The sequence below is a fragment of the Triplophysa dalaica genome, chromosome 14 (assembly GCF_015846415.1).
Source record: "Triplophysa dalaica isolate WHDGS20190420 chromosome 14, ASM1584641v1, whole genome shotgun sequence".
NCBI classification, from domain to species: domain Eukaryota; kingdom Metazoa; phylum Chordata; class Actinopteri; order Cypriniformes; family Nemacheilidae; genus Triplophysa; species Triplophysa dalaica.
In genome coordinates, this window is record NC_079555.1 from 6,428,949 (window position 1) to 6,452,577 (window position 23,629).

Genomic DNA, 23,629 nt, shown 5'->3' on the forward strand with positions numbered 1-23,629 from the left:
GATCTCACTTTAGTACAGGTCAAAGTACCCATGTGGCACACATCTTAGAGCACACATCTATCAGAACACCCGTAACTGTGTTACTTTGGTTGTTAACCACCCAGAAACACTTGCTTTCAATGGGAACAACTACACCGACAGATATAAACAGATGGTTTGCATAATTTGGTATGTAATAAATACCAGTGATTTTCATGTAAAACAAGGCAACTATCTCTAGTCTCTGGAACACCTGGACACTGCTGAGGATTCACATTCTGTATGTACATACCATAAACGTTCACAAAAGGTACACTATAATGTGGCCATGTATTATTTGCTTAGTTTATTCATTGAAATCAAGAAAAACAATGAAATAGATCATACGTTGATATATGAATAGGAGAGGTGTTGTTTTGTTGTTTTTAAAGAGTTACAGTATGAGTCAGCTTAAAAATCAGCTGACACGAGATTCATAATGTTGGAATGTGAAAGCAAACAAGGTTACTCAATTCACGTGATATGTGCCTTTGGGCAGCTGGCAGGTGATATCATTACGTTTTTGTCTAAAATAAGGAATATGAACTACTTGAACATACATTATCACAAGTTGAACTTTTATTACTTTATGAAAACGTAGAAATGTGCAAATCATAGTTCCAACAGACACAAACAATAAAGCATAAATCAATAGCAAGGATTCATCTACTAATTCTTGTTTATGAATAATTGTGTAGTATACTACTCTAAACTATATCTAATTCTAAACATTAAATATTGCAAAGGTTCAACCAAATGTTACTTTAACCAGAAAAAGTGTGTTTAAAAGTAAAAATATTTTACAAACTCCATTACAAAAACAATTTGTACAGCTTTGGTCCACTCTATCTTTAAAGTATTTAAAACATTTGTGAAGCATATGAAACCAAATGCCCCTTGAATAATTCGAGAACAGTGCATTAACGAGATTACATCCCCCTCTTGTGGTAAAGTTGCGAAGGCACACTTAACACATGTCAAAAATGTACTGTACTTATGCGGCATTCCAAACATTTACAAACAGATATTTCCACCTCAAACCGGAAATATTTTTTTACAACGTCTTTATCTTTTATCATGTTAATTAATACGTTTTAAATTTTTAATAGTACTAAGTAATTATAAACTTTGTTCTAATTATTGTTTTTTATATTACAAAATACTCTTATGTTACCCAATCTAAACGTTATTTCAGTGTTAGCGTGGAAAATATTCCAACGCAGCGCCCATGAGGGCATGATATAGGGCATTTTTTACATTTTTAGTTTAATTGGATTTATATTAATATTTTTAATTTTAAGTAAATTGTGAATACACTTGATATCTTGAAATCATAATGAATTCATTTTTATCGTGTTCTCAAATATATTATTTACTTAATCCTCATTCTACTAAAGCGTTTTAATATAGTATCCATTAGTAAACAAACTAGATATATTTGTATAGTAAAGTATAGAAAACGTGATATGTTTTACTGCATCTTAAGATATATTTAGTTTTTTTTAATCTAATTAATTTAACTAAATGAAGTTAACGTTGAATAATAATCTTTTAACAGACGATCCGGTGTTAGTGCGCAGGATGCCGCGCAGTTTTGACGCTCATGAACGCATTGTGAGCCTCATCACATGACTTTGAGCAAAAGTTGCTCAGCAGCGCAAACGCATCAGCTGACTTCGGTCGTTTTGTTTGCCTTAAATATCAAACGACACAATACTCTCAACACATTAGTAACGTTAGTGTCACTCAGATGTGTTAACAGCCTTGAAGTTTCGCCAACATGAGAATCGCCTGCCTGCTGCTAGCTGCTGCCTTTGTGTGGACGTCCGACGCGATTGTTCGGTAAGGGCAAGCAAATTTAACAACAACGCAATCCGATTACTAGAGCACGGTGTGCCTTTAAATCTCGTGATCAGACGCGCTATTGTGGTTGTTGTTGATTCCGGTGGGTTCATTATTTTTTCCCTTTTATATCAGTTAACTGAAAACATCTTAAAATGTATAGATCTCCGTAAACGCTACAGTTTTAAGTACATTTAGAATTTTTATTTTATTGTTTTATGTACATTTAGAATTCCACATGATGCACGAACGGTTTATTTTAGGGACATCACTAGGTTTTCAGGCAAATGTATGTGTACGTATGTAAAAAAAAAGATTGTAACTGTTACACAAAGGTTGTGGATCTCCTGCTTAACCAAAAAGACTCCTGAGACCTTTGTGACTCAGCAAAAGCTTCGAGTTGTTTATAGATCAGTATGAAGGGCCCTTTTAAAATTCAACTGTTGCAAATCCAGTCTTACACGCTTAAAGGGATAGTGAACCCAAATAATATTTTTTAGCACTTACTAGCACTCATATCGCACCAAACCTGTATGAATTTACATTTACGTTTAGTCGTTTAGCAGACGCTTTTATCCAAAGCGATTTACAAGTTGGGTAAACAATTCAAGCAATAGGGTCAAACATTAGGACAACAAAAAGCATAAGAGCAATAAAAACATGTCTCACAAAGCCTACTACAGTGTACAGAGCCAAGTTTAGTTTATCTAAGCTTAAATAAGCATAGCTTATTTTATCTTTTAAAGATATAGAAATCATAAATGATCGGTCAGGTGCTGTGTTCTTCTCCAGGACACTAACAATACATTCTGAAGAACTTTGGTGTCCCAAATACACTGGAGACCTATTGACTTCCATTGTGTGGGCACCGAGACATTTCTAAAAATATCTTCTTTTTTGATCCACGCCAAAAAAAGTGTCATATACTGGTTTTGTAACTCATAAGGCAGAATAAATGGTGAACTATCCCTTTAAGCTAACAGACATAGAGACATACACCAGCCGAAACACAAACACATATAGACAATGTGTATCACCCTCATATGGTTATCAATGACTTGAGAATGGTGTGGCTGTGTTTGGTTTGGAGGCTTTATTTTGAATGATTAAAATTGACCTAATTTGCCTTAGCAAAGTTTGGACACACATACTGAGGATTATCATTGTGTCTTGCTGTCTTATCAAAGTCCAAAACGCAACATTACACTGCAAAAGAAGGAGATCTATTTGATTTCATTGCAGCTGATTAGATTAGAGTTTTGATTAGAGTTATGACTGAAACAGAGCAATGTTTTTTATTTATTAATTTACATATATGTGTTTATAATGTTACTTAAATAGCATAAAGTTCCATACAGCTGACACGTTTGTGCATTTTCCACTCTGTTCCAGCACAATAAGAATAGCCCATTGCGAGCATGTGATCTGAGGTCTGGCAGTTACTAAATGTGAAACTTTATACCACTGTAGTGGAAATTATATTTTCTACAAATACACAATAGCCTTAAATCAATATGATGTTGAAGGCGATCTGCCCTGGCTTTTTAATCATGAGAACAGTTGCAGTATGCTTCAGGTGATGCAAGATAACAGCTAACCTAACTAAGATAACTAAACCTAAAAGCATTTCTTCATCTCTTTCATCACAGGATTCCTCTAAAGAAGTTTCGTTCCATAAGACGCACACTGAGCGATTCTGGCAGAGGTATAGAGGAACTCGTGGCTGGTTCTGTGCATCTGAAATACAACCTGGGCTTCCCAGCTAGTAATGGTCCGACCCCAGAAACTCTCAAAAACTTCCTAGATGTGAGTCTTGTTTCTTTCCCTTTAACCAGTTTCCTCTCTGAAGTGGTTGGGGTTTGCTTAATGTCACGCCTGTCAGTCCTGTGACTCTACTTACTGCAAAATGCCAACTAGTCAATTTCCAAATCTCCTGCTCTTCTAGGGCTGGTTTCTGTAAAAATGTCCAACTCGGACATGCCGGTGTTGTAACTCAATCACTAAAGAAGCCACGGTTTCAGAGTAACGTGACTTTAACCACTGAGGTTGCATAAGGTTGTAACCACAGGCAGTGATGTATAAAGTACCTAAAAGCAATACTTGAGTATAAGTACAAATATCTTGCCAGAAAATTACTTTGGTAGAAGTGAAAGTTACCTTTTAGAATATGATTTGAGTAAAATATTTTACTTAAGTATAAAATGTACTTTTTATATTAAATCTACTTAAATATTCAAAGTAAACGTCTCTAATAATAATGTACGAGAAAAATAGCATTAAGATAAAAAAGCTGATCACATAGAAATTTACAACTTTGAAAGGGCTCTGTCTCAAGCTCAATAATTTTATCAGGAACAACATGTTTCCAAATTGGCAAACTATACAAATATAAGTTCAGAAACCACATCTTTATAACTTTACTTTATAACTTTATAAAAGGATAGTTCCCTCCCACCCCCAATATTATCCCTCTTAGAGAACAATTTGCAACAAAATTTGAACAAATCTGTCTGGCCCTTACTTCTTTCTTTCCTTGCATTTCCCTTACAGTTACAACCCAGTCATTTGATAATTCATTTAAATAAAATTTGGTGTTTATCTTTAAAAGAATTACCACATTAAAACCTTGTGTTGAAATTACCTGCAGAGAGCTCCTCTTTGCACTTGCACGTTGAGCTTTAACCAACGATTGGTTCAGCAGTTTCATGGTGACCCGATCTCCGACTAGTCTATATCTATTTCTATGCTTTTATTTTGTAGTTACGAACATGCTGAGGGGAATTTCATCAAAGTAAAAGTATACATTTTGTTCAAGAAATTTAATGGAGTAAAATTAAAAGTCTGCAGAAATATAAAGTCTCAAGTATTTTAAGACTATCTGTACTTTACTTAAGTACTGTACTTAAGTATTTTTACTTTTTTACATTACAACATTGACGGCAGGAAGTAACAGTATGTGAACAAGCGTTTTCTGTAGTGCAAAGCGTGTCATATGATTATTAAAATTCACTATCACTAGGCGAAACGTGACTGACACAAAAAGAGGAACATGAAACCTGTAGTGTCATCTTTATTCAGCAAAAAATGTGGGTACGTTTCCAGTAATGAGCTGTTATGGAAAGCATTGTCAAGCAGTAGACTTTTCTAGACTTGTGGTCATGAGGCTCTTTGTCAAGCTTGTGCTAATAGATTAGATTTGTAGGATAAGTCACTCAGGTTTTCTCAGTAAGTAATGTTATTGTGACAATTAATTGAGAGTTTAAAGTGCTGTGACTTATTTCACAGTTGTACTGAAATCATTCCACAAAATATGTTCCTATGAATAATAAATGAACTGTTTTTGTTTACAGGCTCAGTACTATGGAGAGATTGGTATTGGTACTCCAGTCCAGTCCTTTACTGTGGTATTTGACACTGGATCCTCCAACCTGTGGGTTCCCTCAATCCACTGTTCACTGAGTGACATTGCCTGCTGTAAGTAAACAAAACTAGGAGATACAGTCCCTGATGTATATTTGGGTGCTACACAGTCATGATTTACAATATATGGTTGTTTGTGTTTGCCATCTACTATCACATAATTGATATAACTTGATTTCATAAATTATATCCGAGGTGGGAAATTGTGTAACTCTATTTAAGACGGAATTGTTCATCTTATAGTGCTTCATCATAAGTACAATAGTGGCAAGTCAAGCACCTATGTGAAGAACGGTACTGAGTTTGCCATACAGTATGGATCAGGAAGCTTGTCTGGATATCTCAGCCAGGACACATGCACGGTAGGGATCAACAAGTCGGATAGGTCTAAACATTCTTGTCACTTGACAGAATGGACAAAAGAAAGACCGATCTGCTGCTTCTCTTTCAGATTGGTGACATTACAGTTGAGAACCAGATATTTGGAGAAGCTATCAAGCAGCCAGGAGTAGCCTTCATCGCAGCCAAGTTCGATGGTATACTTGGTATGGCCTATCCTCGCATTGCTGTGGATGGGGTCCCTCCCGTCTTCGATATGATGATGAGCCAGAAGAAAGTGGAGAAGAATATTTTCTCATTCTACCTGAACAGGTATTTTTAGGTCGAAAGTCATATTTTTGTCACTGATTTATTCTATCATTCAGCTCTGATTGTTGTTGTTTTGTTTCTCCATCAGGAACCCTGACACTCAGCCTGGTGGCGAGCTGCTTCTCGGAGGCACAGATCCTAAATATTATACTGGAGACTTTAACTATGTTGACATCAGCAAACAGGCCTACTGGCAGATTCACATGGATGGGTGAGAATCGCTAAGGATGTTTCTTGCTATTTGTGAACCTGTTTTTTTTTTTACGTTTAGATATCAGAGTAGTAAGTACACTTGGTGTGTGTGTGTTGTGTGTAGAATGAACATTGGAAGTGGGCTGACTCTGTGTAAAAGTGGATGTGAAGCCATCGTGGACACTGGAACCTCTCTGATCACTGGCCCATCCGCTGAGGTCAAAGCCCTGCAGAAGGCTATTGGAGCGATCCCTCTTATCCAAGGAGAAGTATGTTGAAGTTGTACAAATCTTTACCAAACGAACAGTAAAGTGAACAATTAAACCCTTCAAGGTTCTCTAACTAGACATGTTTTTCTGCAGTACATGATTGATTGTAACAAAGTGCCCACGCTCCCCACCATCTCATTTGTAGTGGGTGGAAAGACTTACTCACTGACTGGAGAGCAATACATTCTCAAGGTCAGTAACTTATTTGTCCTGGATGCTGTTGTTTTGATGTTATATTTTGCATTCGCAGTTGTGAAATTTGGTCTGCTGGTAAAGGTCACGTTGTGAGTCACAAAAACAATCATGTGTCTTCTTGCAAATGTCATGTGGAATGAAGACAACAGCTAGTCCCTATAACAAAGATAATCTCTCTGCAGGAAAGCCAGGGTGGAAAGCAGATCTGTCTGAGCGGCTTCATGGGCCTGGATATCCCACCCCCCGCCGGACCCTTGTGGATTCTGGGTGATGTGTTCATTGGGCAGTACTACACTGTGTTTGATAGGGAGAATAACCGAGTGGGCTTCGCCAAGTCTGTATAAGCCCGCTGATTGATTTAACACTGAAATGAGGTGTCATGAGAGTACTAAGATATTTGTCAATTATCATCTCTTCTAAAATGACAAGAGTATAAGTATGATCGTATTGTTTGCACTGCTTTTAGGTTTCAAATGTTTTCGGTTTTTTTTAAAGAGGATTGTGGAGAAGTGATTCAGGGAAACGTCAATAGAATGACAGTTACACTCGTTTGCTTTGGAACTTATCTGAATATTTGTGATCGTAACACAAGGTTTAACATTTTCGTTTTTTAATTTTCGTATGACATGTTTAATTTTAGACACTACCTAGTTTTTACTGTTGAAAATGACCTTTCAATGATCAAACAAATCAAAATGGACAATAAAGTTGTTCTAAACCCACCTGTGTTTTTTCTCTCAATCCCACACATTAAATCCCCGCAGTTTTGCATTGCATTGTTTGATTCGTAAGCACAGGTTTCAGCTGCAAGAACGTAGCAAAGCAGTGTCTTAATCAGTGTCTTTCAATCTTAATACTGAGAAAGGAAATACTGTGTAATTGAGCAAATTCATGGAAAAAAATATTTACAGGAAGAGGGAGGAAAGAAACAACTCTTTCCCATGATATAACAATGATAGCACATAAGCAGACATACAAACATAAAAGTCAGCGATCTGGATTTTAAGCACTTCGTACCAAAACTATATTCCAATTTGTTCATAATTTACAGAAATTCTTAAATGTACAACATTTATTTAATGTCCTAACATGTGAGAATTCAATAGGCACGCCGTTTAAAATAATGGATTAGGGTCGTTTTTTCAATGCAATCCATACGCTGACACGCAATGATTAACATCCAAAAGAAAAGTACTGCATGTTGTCCATGTCTCACACGCACGTTACATTCTAGACTTCTCCGAAGCTGCTTAACTGCTACTAATCTCGTTTTTTGTTGGACATCAACTGCCCTGCAAAATAATATTTATGTACAAATAGCCATTCTACAGTAGAGCATAAACCAGGGATCTGGGACCCCTACAGACATACAGAGACTGTTAAGTGCGTGCCGACAGTTGGGGAACTGGGACAGGGTGCGTGAGTTCTAGATACAGATATAATACAACTTTCTGGACCAGTATCTGTCAATGACCTATGAAGATAAAGATGGCTGTAAGAAAAGAAGGTTCAAAAGTGGGTGGGGATTGGAATGAGACCACTGGACAGACAAGGAAGGGAGCTTGATTTTGATTGGTTAATAAGATGGTTGGTTTCAGCTGAAAAGATGAAATGGTGAGAAACGTGCACAAAATTGAACGTTCAGCCTCACATGACAAATTAAACGGGACTGGTCCACACAGCACAAAGCTGGAAAGTTTCACAAATCAGATTCGGGCATGTCCGGAATGTCTGTGATATTGGGCATTACGTATCCAGTGCCACAGTTACCGTTGAGCATGATGTCTGCGTTGGATGGAGGGCTGCTCTGCTTGCGGTAGTTGGATGGCATGGGTGAGGGAGCTTCACTCTGCGTCTTTGCTTGGAGAAGACTAGCGTCATCTCCTTCCTCGTCCTCTCTGGTTAGACATGTCGTCTCTTTAATAATGCGACCCTTCTTATAGGAGACGGTGGACAGGCCTCCTGCGTTCTCGTCAATTATGTTCAGACAGCGCAGAATAAAAACCACGGGTACGGGGAGAATGGCGAAGACCACCAGCGAGATGCACACAGCCAGGCCCCAGGGAGGGTAGCTGAGAGATTGTTCTTGAGCCTACGAACAGATGGAGCAATTGGATTATTCTAGCACTAATTCCACCATAATCCTGTGATGAAATTAAGTCTGACCTGAGGATAAACAATCACACTATTTATGTATCTATGTATTAGGCCTTTTTCACAGATTTCGGAAACTTCGTCAGCACAGGGTAAAGCAACCTCCCCTACAGAATAAGTCCCATTTTAATAGAATGCGCTTGTGTCATTTAAAGCTACTTACGTTTATCTGTACTATCTTTAAATAAATATTAAATATGAAAGTTAATATCTGTGCATTTATCTGTTTTGTGCACTCAGACTGCTAAGATTCATTTAAGTGTTTTGAGTTTATACACTCTCGCTTGCGTTTATTCAAACGTTGTCGCGTCACTTTATTATAAGTAATTACTTTAAAATCCTGGTACACTGTTAACATAGAGTGTTACTCGTTAATATTTGTAAGTAAATAAGATAACATGAACTGCTAAGGTAAGGTTTCTTTTTTATTGTAATTAAAATATGATTCTTTGTTCATTCATAATACCAAATGTAAAATGTTAAAACTTTAATTGGCAAAACGTAATAAATGTAGGACTTTAAAATCAACCAAAGTTAAGAATAAGTATAAAATTGCGCTCTAACTAATGTTAATAAATTAGAGCTTATTATGAAATGCTTACAATAAACAGCTGTATTGTCCTTCTCGAACCTCTTAATGGGTCGCTTTCAATACTACACATAAGATTCAAATGTTCCTGAATAATCATGGTCTTCTGTTTATTTTAATATAATGTATAGATAAACAATTATTCACTCTCCTATCACAGTAACACAGAGTAGACCTAATAAAATATGCATACATATGCTAATGCATGGCAATGATCCAATGCACCCGCGAGTAAAACGTCTGATATCATTTATTTTAGATGCCGCTAAATTTCAAACACTGGTCCATTATACTACTTAAATGACTTAATCAGGATAAATGAATGATCATAACAGCTTTTTTCACAGGAAACCACATTTTGACACTTTGAATTCATAATGATTTACTATTTGACTTCTAACAGGCTAAAACATATGTGACCCTGGACAACAAAACCAGTCTTAAGTAACACGGGAACATTTTTAGTAATCGCCAAAAATACATTGTGAGGGGAAAAATTATCGATTTTTCTTTTTGCCCAAAATTTCAATTTGGAAAAATTTACCCTTAAGACTGGTTTTGTCTTTCAGGGTCACATATCTCAACACCGGTATATCATTGGGCTTTGCACATGCAAAAACCAGTTATATTTTCTTCAACGTACAGCAATTGTCTATGTTTAATAGATGTTAATACTTAAGTTTTAATATAACTGGGGAGTACTCACCATTTGCTGGTTCCATGCACTGTAGCTGGGTGGAGACAGACCCAGCTGGATGATGCTTGTGACCAGAAGCCCTATTAGCAGAACCGGTGTCACAAACTTCCACATGTAGTAATAAAAGCGATATGGAGTGAACCCAAGCATGTCCTTTAAATCCTCAAAGAACCTAAATGAGTGTGTAGAGGAGATAAAATCAATGCAAATCCTAATTTTTAAGCATCTGTTATGATTCATAGATTAGGCTCCTATATCTATAAATGAAGTTTTTATAGTGATATTATAGAGTAGAATATGAAATGGCCAGAGGACATTTTCTGCTTGTTTGCGTAACATAAAATAGGAATTTGTGTTAATATCTCTCAGTTCCTTATGCTTAAGACTTTTGTTTACTAGTCCAACAGGCTTAGATGTCATATCAGACTCAAGTCACTAGAGAGCGCTGTACGCTTTCTAACAGCTCAGCTCCTTCATTTAGAGCGATGATTTGTGAGTCACGTACTTATCTGTACCGTAGATCCAAGCAACAGCTATGTTCTCCAGAAGAACCACGATGAGGAGAGGCAGAGTAGCAGAATAGTCATCAAACATGGCTACAAAGTAGTTTCCAGAGCGCTGGACAAAGATTAAACCAATGCCGAAGGCAAGTACACAGCAACCAACTGCAAAGAAAGAATGTGCATGATATTTAGCTCATTGGAAACAAAACTTTATCTTTGCTGCATGAGTTGTGCAAAAACAGGTCGTACTGACATTTTGGATATTGGCAGATCCTTTTCACTGTACAATATGCATTTGATGATCAATGATACACGATTTAAGGTTGAAAAACGCTGTATTTTCCACATACGGTGCATGTTTGTTTCTCATCTTTCTGAAGTTCTGAAACTTGAAAAGCGAGGTGTGCTATGATTGGCCAGTTAACCAGTGCGTAGTTATTGGTCGAATACTGCAAGCGTGTGATGGAAATTCGCACCATATGACCTCTTTAACTCTTCTGCAAAAGTATAGTTACTGGTAGCACTTTTGTGATTATGGCTATCATGTGTATAATAAAATTTCATTTATGAAAGAAAAATAGGGTTGTCAGTGTGGTTTTAAATAAGTTTGTAATTGAATGGAGGTTTGATGAAATGTTAGTTTTTTTGTCAACATTTCTTCGAAGTTCTGGTTGTACTTTATTTAATATATCTGCCTTTGAGCAAGAAAATTGTTCTGGGTGAGAGTAGTAACATCTCATATGTTTGTGACAGTTGACTGTATGTTTCTGAACAAGTTAAAACAACAGTAACTGTGTAGCAAATAAAGATCATTGTAAAATAAAACCAATACAACTGGCTGCAGAATCTTGGTATCATGGTTGGCTTTGTCTTACCTGTGAGGTATTCCTTGCGCACTTTGAAGGTGTCAACAATGGGCGTCAGGATGCCCTGGATGGTCCCGAACATGCTGCCCAGTCCCAGATTAACCAACATAAGAAAGAACATGACAGACCAAAAAGGTGAAGCTGGGAAATGGGTCATAGCTTCAGTGAAGGCGATGAAGGCCAATCCTGTACCCTGAACTGCCTGTAAATGAACACATTCAAAATCTTTGAATATTCTAGCATGCATTTAGAATAACTCACGTAAAATAAATCCTGTAAACACACACATCAATAATGAATCAAATAAATGTAAAAAATGAAATAAGATGTACAACTCGTCCTGTAGATAATTCAGAACAGGTTTGCCATTTATTTTTGTTTAGCAATATTGTGTGTGGTTTCATGTGAATGAAAGAGGGGATTATAGTGTCCGCTCTGACAACAAGCACCACATATATTTCCATTTGTTTCATCATGCAGTCCTGTGGATCTCCCACACATCTCCTCAAAACCCAGACAGAGAAAAACATTGAAGTCTTCATTACAGACCAATAAGATGGTTATGTACTGTACAGTAGCAGATTCTTCTGCAGTGTACATTTCTGAGATTATCAAAGAGACATGCCTTAGTTGTAAATGACCTCAAAGGTTTTGATCTCTCAAAAATGTAAGTTCATTGCAACAAAATATCATATTTCTGAGAACATCAGTAACCAAACCCCACTGACTTTGATTGTATAGACACAAAAACCACTGAGATGTTCTCAAAGTATCGTTTGTATCCTGCAAAAATTAAGTTATACTGGTTATGAATTTCATGAAGGTCATTTATCATTGTATATTTTGTAACGTTTCTCACTAGTATTGTAATAACATGTCAAGTGAGTGTGTGTCCTCCAGGGTTAAATTCCATAGAAAGTTTTTGCATGTCAGATGTCTCTAATGTTTCCCTTCGGTGTATCAATTCACTTGGTGCTCCTCCTCACCTTGTTAAGCTCCTCTTTGATGTCGCAGTTGGCTAAACCTAGGCGTGGGTAATCGTTTTCCATCACACCCCGGATAATAGTGGTCATTTGCTGGTAGTCCTCAGGGGTAACATCGCTGAAGTTAATATGGTGTGGGATCAAACTGTGTTTGATTTCTTTGCCAAGGAGATCAACGATCTTTTTTGTGTTTCTGAAATGCACGAAAAAACACAGTCAAACTACTGGGTCAGAATAAGTGTGTATGAATTGTTCAAATATAGAAAACAAACAACCAATTGGACGGTCTTAATTCTTCTAGGCTTAACTTTTGAACTCACATTTCCACACATTTGGCGTTCATGATGTTGGCTTTGAAGCCCAGCACGGCGAACACGACCAGCGTGGCCAACACTGAGGTGAAGAAGTTAATGAAGGAGACCAGCACAGCATCAAAGTGGCAGTTGTTGTCTCGCTTGTTGTAGCTGGAGAAAGCAATTACGCCACCGAAACCGAGACCCAGGGCAAAAAAGACCTGTGTGGCAGCTTCACGCCATACTTTGGTTTCCAGCATGATTTCCAGCTGTGAGAAGATTGAAGTTTATCATGTGTCATACTTAAATGCACCTTCAGTTAGACATACTTAACCAAGAAGTTTGAACAAAATTAAGGTCTCTTTAATCCAGCTGTTAAACGAGAGGCTTTTGTAATTGTGTGTTACACAAACAGCCCACTTATAAGGCTCTGACACGACACATACCGCACAAAAAGGCGCACACTGACATCGACAGCCTCCTGCACTAGCATACAAACACAGACACTTTATATAACGTAAGGGGTCTTGATGTGATCCGCAGAACACGAGACAACGTCTCGTACTGTTTGTTGAATGTGTTTTTATGTAAAATAGCTGGCACAGCGTAACATTCTGCTGTGATTCTGCATCTGCTGATGGAAGTTAATTCTCTTTTGTCGAGCACAAATGCATTCTGGGAAATCTGGCGGGGGGTGTTGTTTCCATAGATACATTTACTGTTCTCCAAAGAACTGAGTTGAGGGATACACATGGGAATTAGTAATGAACCATTAACATAATTTTGAGTCAATTGGATTCATTGCTGGTTTATAAAGCAGAGCATGAGGAGTAAATTGGTCTAATGGTTGTAATGTGTCTTTGGGTTGATAGTGTCGGCATAAAAGCCAAGAGGGCATAGTTAGCATCTGCTCACCCATTCGCACATCCATCTCGTGTTGTAGGGTCTTACCTTGGGGGTGAACATGTGGGCGATCCCGTCCACAGAGCCTTTTAGAAGGAAAGCACGGACCAGGAAGCAAATAAGCACCAAGTAAGGGAACAGAGAGCTGAAGTACATGACCTGTAACAAGTAAAACGCAAACAAATTGTCATAGATGCAAATACAACAGAACGTTTTTCTGTACTAATATACACTTTTTACCCTGTCCAAGTGTTTTTTTAAAGCTGCAGTACTCCTTACAATACATAGGGGGCATTCAAATGCTTTTGTTTTTTGCTTTAACATTTAAATCTGCAAAACTTTCTTCACACATATAAATTATGTTATTTACACTACACAACTGACAAACTTTTTCCTTCACACAGCTTACATAAAATGTGTTTTTATTTATTTATTTAAAACAACAAACCACTACAGGATATTTTCTTAAGAATTAAGAGGAAAATGCTAAATGTGGTTTTGTTGAGGAACATCATAACTAAAAGCTTATTTGTCCAAGCATGTACAATAATGGAGCTTTACGGTGTTAAAATCTTATATAGATGTTGCTGCACGGCTCATGTGTGACTCACAACCCTGGGGTGCTGGGAAGGGTTGGTGTTCTTTGACCTCAATACATCCATTCGCTAGTAAAGTCACACCTTAAACATCATTTCTTAATGTGTTCTACCTTGCAAAGAGGATAATTTAGCACTTAATGATTAATGCTTAACTTAATCCCTGTACTCAGGTAAATTTAAGAAGTGGTTATCTAAGGCAGTAAAAACAGACAGAATTTGATTTATCATCTTAATCTGTCGCACAAATTACAACTTTACTTTAAAAAGAAAAAATACTTAACCCAGATACATAAACAAAAAGCTATGCCACATGCTTTTACTTTATGACCATTGTGCAAATGATGTACCTCGGCTGGTAAAGCATTGCTTTAGCAATGCAAATGTGGCAAAGGTTTGATTGTCAGGTAACACATGACATGTACACCACGAATGCACCGTTTTGGATAAAAGCATGTACATAAATGTAAATGTATATTTAAAAGGATACTGTTTGTTCTCTTGTTCATCTAGCTCAAACTTAAACTATCCCACAACTTACATGATTAAAAGACACCGTTTCTCTGTGGCTCCCTAAATATGATGCATAGAGGAAGTTTCACAACAATCCATTTAATCCATCTCCACCTCTTCCTGTGGAGCATTTATAACTCTAATTCTACACTACAGTGTCATCAAACGCCAGTAATTGTAGCTGAAATATACTGGTTAAAGCACCATAGAACTATGTCCAGGAAGTCCACATAAAACCAATGCAACAAATGCTACTCTGTTTTTGTTCTCAAACTAAATTACAGTAAGTAAATTCTTATTAAAAAGTTAATTTTTAATCAACTATTGAGGAAGCACATAAAAAGGTATTAAAGGAACAGATTACCCAAAAATTTTAATTCTGTATTTTAACCACTTAAGGGTGAGTAAATGAACACAGAGAAAGATATTTGGAAGAATGCTTGTAACCTAACAGTCTTGGCCATCATTAAGTACAAAAGTAGGAAATTTGCTTAATTTTCCTGTTGAGCACAAAAGAAGATAATATTGGAAAGCATACCGTTCCGGGGCACCTTTGACTATCATTGTAATTTTACCTACTAAAGTAGTCAATAGTGGCCAAGAACTGTTTGGTTTCAAGCATTCTTCCAAATATCTTTCTCTGTGTTCATCAGAACAAAGACATTTATTCAGATTTGGAACAACTCGGGCGTGAGTAAATGATGACAGAATTTAATATTTTGGGGTGAACTGTCCCTTTAATGCATATAAATTAACATTTCTTACCTTTCCGGAAGATTGGATGCCCTTGATCATTGCGAGACAAACCAACGTCCACGCAAACAGTAGACATAAAGTCATCTTCCAGTTAAGTCCTCCTCCCTCTGAGATGGAGTCGGAGATGTTCAGGGCCTCACGATACCAATAGAATGTAGTGGCCGAGCTTTTCTCACACTCTGGTTCGATATCTACGGGATAACAGGAATGTTAAGTCTGACACATAAATAAAGACTTGCCACTTTCATACAGCACCTTAACATTAGTCGGACAATATTCTGTTTAACTATATTACATACATGGATGTCATTGTCTTACATGTGTGGGTTTGGTTTTTGACCAGGGGACATTCATGCCATGGAAGAGGCTGTTGGAAGGACTGTGAGAAGTAGAACAGGCTCCAGCCGATGATGACGTTATAATAGAGAGCCACAAAGAAGCACACCTGCAATAAGACGAGACAGTGAAATGCAGCATATGCAGGGGCATGTCTTTTATTGGCCTAATTTGTTGCCTCTCCCCAGGGAAAAGACAGGGCCCGTCTCTGGCTATTTTCACAATGCGCTTGAAACAACATGTCTACGTGAAAGTACGGCCTGATATTCACCAAACAGCTGGCGAAGCCAATGCCGCCAAGGCGTGGGCTGATGTAGTTCCACACCCCGATGCTGCCCCGGCGGATACGCTGACCCACTGCTAGTTCAAGAAAGAAGAGGGGGATCCCTATCACCACCAGCAGAATGAAGTATGGAATCAGGTATGCTCCTGCAAAGAGAGGAGATCATTTGTGACAAATATATGTGACCCTGGACAATAAAACCAGTCTTAAGTAGCACAGGAACATTTTTAGTAATTATCAAAAATACAAGGTATGGGTAGAAATGACAGATTTTCTTTTATGCAAAAAATCATTAGTATATTAAGTAAAGATCATGTTCCGTGAAGATATTTTATAAACTTCCTGCTGTACATGTATAAAAACTTTATCTTTGTGAATGGGTTACCTGCTGCAGTGCATCAGATTAACAACTTCAAAGGCGATTTTCTCAATATTTTGCTTTTTATGCACCCTCAGATCCCAGCTTTGTAAACAGTTGTTGTTCCGCCAAAAAGTATCATTTATATCAAACCATATTTCAATAACAACCTTATTTCTTCAGCTTTCAGATGATGTAAAAACCTTAATTTCTAAAAATTGACCCTTAAGACTGGTTTTGTCGTCCAGGGTCACATATAGTTATTATGTAGACCACTTCGCCAGATGTAAACACTAGTCTAGAAGCACTTTCGGTTGAATTGTTATTGATTAATTTTTAATTTTAATATATCATAAATCTTAAAGATATTTGTTTGAAATTTGATTTAGTTATAAATGTTTTGTTGTATTTTGTTCAAATGTTTGTGTAGTATTAAAAAACTGAATCAGGAATTTCTTCTGGAGCAGGGTTTCTTTTGTTCTCCAAAGTGGTCTATACACAGCTGATTATGATTCTATTCATAAAATATTTATTACAATTAAATACAAATAATATACAATATATGAATATTAATTAAATATAAAATAAATGGTTATATTAGTAGCGACTAGCTAGACCGATAACCACACAGAGACTGGAAGTTAACTTCAGGCCAGAGACATGCGTCTAATGAAATCTGATACCACAACTGATTTGGTTTAAGGAACAGACCAAAAATACATGTCCAATTTGAAATATCTAACCAAGTAGCATAAGCACACTTTTCAGGCAAAACAATTCACAAAAAACTTTTAAATGATTAAAATAACAGATGTACCCAGTGACTTACTGTAGATTTAATTATTTTCCTTTTAGTACTGTTTTCAATTTGAGTTAAACGATACTTCAACCGAAATGAAAATACTTTGACTTTTGATATTCAAAATGAGCAAAAAAAGACTGGCATTAGTACAGCAACACTGCAAAAAACGACATTCATCCTAAGCACCTTTGTTTTGTTTTTTAGTAAAAATATTTGATAAACTTCTTAAATTACGAAACAATTACACAAGAAAAGTGACGCAAGATTTCATGAAAGAAATTTAAGAAATAGGAAAGTTTTTGTTTAAAACAAAATTGTGAATTAAATCTACAGAAAGTTACTGGCAAACCTGCTGCAAAACTACAGCAAAGTTTTACAGTGTTCTGTTATAAGGTTTTATTATTGAAATTATGGTATAATTTAGGGACGCACTGACAGTATCGATTGGCCAAAGTGATTTAATTAACATCTATTGGCTGATACTGATATATATATATATTGTATAAACAGTACCACATCGTGCAATACCTTTTTACCATTTATATGGGCATTTTGGGGCTAATTGCATTAATTCGCAATATTTTTTTTGACATAATTTTAAGAAGGATCTCTGACTATCTCTCACTATATTTGTACAGATTTCTCTTTTTTCCGCAATTATTTGTTTTAGGCAGATGTTGGATTATGCAGAGACAATCTACCATCTTCCCACATTTATATTGACCTTTTTTACGCTACAGTCAATATTCAGATTATTATGAATCGACCAAACTTCAGTTGATACTTCAGTGCATCACTAGTTTTATTGTTTGAACTTAAACATAAACCTGAACTTACAATGTACAATGCGTGCCATTATAAATGTGAATAAAGGAACATTGGAGATGATTCAAGCATAGCCAGTAGCATTCGAACATTCCTTCATCATGAGGAATAACAGCAATACAATGGCATTACTTTAGGAGTACTGCAGGCTTGATGCTCATGTGCTGAGTTTCTACCATGTAGTAGTCATGTGCTGTAAACCTACTGAGATTCAAAGACAGTTATTTCTGAAATTGTATGTTCTCTTATATTTAGTGACATGAAGCTGGAGTAAAAGTGAATCCAAAGGGTGTGCATGAGATGACATCTGCCAGAACGCAGCAGAAAAACGTTGTAGGGTGGGTTTCCTTAAGGCGAAATATGCTGTCATTTAGCACACAGATGGTGCAGTGCTGTGTTTGTGTTGCCCTGGCTGAAAGACATCCACAGACATGACACACACAGTAGCCTATTTAATCTAATTACAGATCTGCATGGCAGGGTGGCCACACTTACTTATAACAACCTTGAAAACAAGACCCAGCAGGGTTGTGGTGTTTTGGTCAAACACTCATATAGACAAAATGACAAACTTGCATGGTAGTCACACATTTACTTTGAGCATCTAAATCCTGTGATACCATACACTTCTACTGTTTTTATATACAGCTGTTTTCATTTATAACTTTCTTTTTGTCTGATACAGTAAACATTAACTCATTAATAGAGTGTCTTTTCAAATGAAATAAACAGAATAAGGCAGAGGCATGAGTAATGATACCTACTGCATGTCATTGTTGTCAGGGTAAGCAGATGTAATCTGATTTGACATTTAAGAGATTTGTATAATCACAGATGGGTAAAATAACCTGGTATTATCTTCAATAAGAAAAATGTTTAATTAAAATCCCCTGCCCTGTTACTGTGACGCTATATGTCATGATCAACTGCACATCTGCGACTCAGCACAACTCATTCTTTACTGTTGATCGTTTTTTTCATTTGGTTACTGCTTTTATTGCAGTGACCTTAGCCACTGATATTTCTAGAATAATACACAGTGCTGACCTTCAATATGAAAGACAGTTATCGTGTTAAAACAATTATTTCTTTATGAAGTACCCTCGCTTGTTCTGACTAAATATGTGTTATAATATGAAACATGCTGTTCTAATACTGCTGTTATTCTAATACTGTGAAATGTTGGTAATTGTTTGATCAAGAAAGACCTTTGGCATGGACAAAACACACACACTAGAGAAGTCCTTCCTGTTGACACATGCAGACATGCAAACTCATTTTAAGGGGGAAATACACAGTGTACTTATGAAATGAGGTGACAAGCATAAGTCTCACTTTCAGGACTAAAAATAACTGGTCTTTAAACAAAGTTTTTTTTAACTTCCAGACACTTGATTTGTATAGATGTCAAAGGCAGACTTGCAGTTTCAGAGTCAATTCCTGATTCACAAACACCTCAAAATTTTTCACTCATATACTATTCATATATAAGTATTCATTGCAGTTGATGTACATTACAGTGAAACATTTTATTCAATAAGTATGCAAGTCTTGCCAATTGTTTGTTTATAGAGTATATATTAAGCTTTAAGATAATGGTTATTATTATATATTCGTTTTTTATAACTGCTGCATTGTTAGACATTAAATTGTCTTCATACAACAGGCAATACATTGTGACTATAAAACAAAATTATTTACCATAATGAGTTATATTATGCCTATATAGAGAAACCTACCTCCGCCATTTTTCTGGCATAAATAGGGAAACCTCCATACGTTGCCCAGACCCACTGAAAAGCCAACTTGGGCAAGGATGTACTGGAGCTTGCTGCTCCACGCAGGCCTCTCCTCCTCTTCCTCCTCTTCCTCCTCTGAACCCTCCTCAGCATCGCGCTCTTTTTTCGGAGGAACATCTCCCACTGTCAGAGAGCTTTTCTTGAAAGAGTCCTCACATGTGTCTTCATTGGAGAGTAAGTCTTTGACAGATTCAGTAACTTCGTCATCGTCAATCTCTCTCTTGGCTGTTTTGCTGTTTTTGGGCATTTGAAAAATGTCTTTTTTGCCGATGGGGGTGAGAGAATCTTATAAACCCTCAGCAGGGGTAGATGTGTGTCAAAAGGGTTAAAGGCAGGTCAAAATGGGATTCAGTGAATGCACAGAGGAAGGTGTGGGTTGAAAAGTTTATCTTCTCATTTTTGTAGTATAAGCTTCCTATGAGATACAAAAAAGAGGAACAGAAACAAGACAGATGTTAATCCCGCTAATATGATGCAATGCATCACCTGGCAGCTGGTATTCAATCTACTTTTTAATAAACACTAGAAAGTTTTGATGGAATCAAAGTTTCACAATGTTTCCCATTTGTTCCTGATGCTTTTTTCTATTGTTTTAAAGTTTCATTTAGTAAATCTAATAAACTGTATTTACACATGCCCCCTCTCCAAAAACACGCCCTCGACACACATAAGCCAATCGCATGTCAGCAGAAAAGCACGCTCAAAGTTAGCTCTCCCCCCCCTTTTAGTTTACACAGAGCCCAGTGTTGTCTTAGAGACAGGTGTAATATCTCCTATTTTTATAAAAATCTTAAAAAATGACAGCATTTTGTTGCCCAGTCACACAGATGAAATCTAGTACCGTAACATAGGTCGTTATACGACGCGTGGCACATAAACCTGTTTACAATAGGAGTAAAATGCGAGGTTGCCATTACGCACATCACAGCTTATTCTCTGTGACAGCAAATGACATTCAAACCGACCAAGAACGCTCCGACTAACTAACGAAACACTATCATATTTCAAGTCTAAATAATTTAGCCCCTTTCCGGAGCACGAGGTAGGTTCATTTGCATACGAACCCAAACAGGCAAGAGCTCCCTAGCGGAGCAGCAGCTTCGGGCGTCACGTGGACGAAGCACCCAGGATTCCAAACGCGGGTTCGCAAATGTAAAGACATTATAGATTAAGTGTGATTCCGTTAAGAAAACAGTATGAAATATTGTTTGTGTCACACATATGTTGTTTGTACATCTTTGCCATGAGTGTGGCAACGGAGTGATGCTCCGGTGATGCGCTCCCGCTCATGTGATCATTTCTGTTGAGGGATGCATTTTTAAGGCATTCTCCAGTAAAACGCTATTTCCCCTTCGTTATTAAATCGTTGATGTACAACATGGTAGTACAAAACGCTTATTCAATAACCGCGAGGATAGTAAAAAATTGCAATGTTAATACAGGGACATAAAGCGAGCCTGTAATCGTACGTGCCAGGCAGGTATAAAGAAAAGGTGAAACCATATTTGCAGGAATTATGAATGCGACTAATTTACATTCACATGTATTACCAGGTAATTAATTAGACTGGTTTACTGAACTAACAATCAGAAAATCAAACACAGTATAAAAATATGTATAAGTAACGTTAGTCTATGTCAAATACATCCTACATTTGTAAGGGACTTAAATTTCTCCCCCCGCCCAAATTTACTATGTCACCCATGTGCGAGGTTTCATCATGCACACAGATTGCGTAGCCGTCCATTCATCATGACAAAAATTCGGCACAAAAATAATCTTACCTTATTAGGGACAAAGAGGAAAGAATAATCAGAGGTTTTGTTGCTATTTCCTCTTGTATGATTTGATGGCTTTAAGACACACAGCATATGATGTCTGATCGAAATGAAATGTGGCCGGTGGTACCATGCATGAGGCGCAGATGCTGTCTTATCAGTTCGCTGGACGAAATTCATTGTGGGGGAAACGACCTCGAGTTCCTTAAAGACGTGAACTGGGCGTGTCTTATGTTTGATGTTGATACAATATATTTAAATATCTGTATTACTGTGACAACGCTGAATTATATCTCGCTTTAAATGTGTTTTATGTGTCAAAATGTGTTTATGTGAGTGTTTAAAAATCCCCCGTATAAAAGGTGGTACAATCCACTATAGCACCCACAAGCTAGTTTTTAGGGTGTGCAGTACTGTAACCTCGTGCGTAGAAATCTTACATCAGCCTTACTATAAAATGGCTGAAATCAGATGATGTAAAGCAGTTAGGTTTTAGTCTAATTGCCCTTCATCCACTAAGCGATCATCACTGCCACGAAGATATTTAACGTTTAACGTACTCCGTCTATGGATGACAAAAATATAATAAGAGCATGCACGCTTCCGAGCTTTTATATGCGGTACTAGTAAGCATATTTGCGTTGGCAATACAGAACATCCATTGAATTCAGCGCTATGTCGTGTGCACCTGCTTCGTTCATTTGTACTATTGCGCAAGAAAAAAGATGCATATATCGCCGCATGCACCTGCGTCCTTACATCCCAACATTCGTATAACATAAACATAACATTTAAGACACGTTTTTTAAGTTTAACTTAAGTAATAATCACAAAGTGAAATAAGGTAAACAATACATGTGCTGTTTTTCTAGTTGCAAGAAGATTAATACAAATGTTTATGTTTCACATAAAAATCACAGCACCGAGAGAAGAGTTAACAGTGTTTTTAAATGCCGCCAGGCTGTGCCCCTCCTTGGTGATGCAGCACGCTGTCATTCCTGCATGATTGAAATGATTGATTAATGGAATTAATGATATGAAAAAGGTCTACATATTGCATTAAAGCAGAATCATTCAGATAATCCAACTCTTGCTTATAGAAATGCAATGTACATGTATAGCTGCATTACCCATTATGTCATAATTTAGCTTTTCATACCTTATATCATTTATTATAATATACTTAAGTAAAATCTACCTCTATATCTTATATGGGCCTAAAGTTATTGAAAATGCATTGACAATGCAATAATAAACATGGATAAAAGGTTTGTTTTCTAAAAAGACTCTCTTCTCTGTGGTTCTCTTGTTCAGTTTGATGGTTGTTTGTGTCATGTGACTCTGTTGATAGCTGGAGGTGATCATTGCATGTCTCACTTACAGGAACTTTAGTGTGACGTTGCATTTCACTCATGGCCTGTAGTGATGTCATCCAGAGGACAAGTTTCCATTGATGGTTCATTGACGGTCCTTTATATTGCATGATGAAGAAAAGCTAACGATACTACAAGATTTCTTTAGCACGCATGATCAGTAAAACCCCAACAACATTAAAATACAAAAGACTGTCAGTCACAGATGGCAGGTTGTTTTGTCTACCTGTTGAATAGTTAATGTTTTAACTACGCCATGAGTCAGTTAACACCACAACCAGATGGCCATTTTAAATTTGTTGTATTTATATGCTTGTGAAAGAACCAACTAAAAAACATTTATCTATTTTTTCATGAATTCAGATTTGCTTAATAGGACTAGGTGTTATAATCCCACTATTTCAGCACACTTGAGTTCCCCAATAAGACATTTCCCACACCTTATGCATGACAGGTGGAGCGGTCAAGAATATGAATAGAGGAAAGGAGGTCTGAGGTTTCACTGGGCTCGTCGGTTAGGCATCCTCTGTGTTTGTGGAATATAATATTTATACTTACCCTTCCTTATTATTATCAGAGATACATTTCATGATTTGTGTGTCCTATACATATTCATCATATCCATGGGTGAAAGATGC

General features: G+C 36.9%; 2 protein-coding genes across 2 annotated transcripts; one reads left to right on the forward strand and one right to left on the reverse strand.

Annotated features, from left to right (window-relative positions):
• The first annotated feature begins 1,639 nt into the window (after positions 1-1,639).
• Positions 1,640-7,306, forward strand: ctsd (cathepsin D). The gene is made up of 9 exons (XM_056765973.1): positions 1,640-1,860; positions 3,510-3,666; positions 5,211-5,334; positions 5,524-5,642; positions 5,732-5,931; positions 6,017-6,139; positions 6,245-6,389; positions 6,483-6,581; positions 6,767-7,306. Exons 1-9 carry the CDS (start codon positions 1,799-1,801, stop codon positions 6,926-6,928), a joined length of 1,191 nt encoding a protein of 396 aa, XP_056621951.1. The 5' UTR covers positions 1,640-1,798; the 3' UTR covers positions 6,929-7,306.
• Positions 7,307-7,449: 143 nt separating this feature from the next.
• On the reverse strand, positions 7,450-21,777 carry slc6a15 (solute carrier family 6 member 15). The gene is made up of 12 exons (XM_056765972.1): positions 21,625-21,777; positions 19,781-20,255; positions 16,045-16,202; positions 15,756-15,882; positions 15,447-15,628; positions 13,621-13,731; positions 12,697-12,938; positions 12,380-12,569; positions 11,403-11,595; positions 10,530-10,689; positions 10,034-10,196; positions 7,450-8,676 (listed from the first exon to the last, which is right to left on the reverse strand). Exons 2-12 carry the CDS (start codon positions 20,085-20,087, stop codon positions 8,284-8,286), a joined length of 2,226 nt encoding a protein of 741 aa, XP_056621950.1. The 5' UTR covers positions 20,088-20,255; positions 21,625-21,777; the 3' UTR covers positions 7,450-8,283.
• Between the last annotated feature and the right edge of the window lie 1,852 nt (positions 21,778-23,629).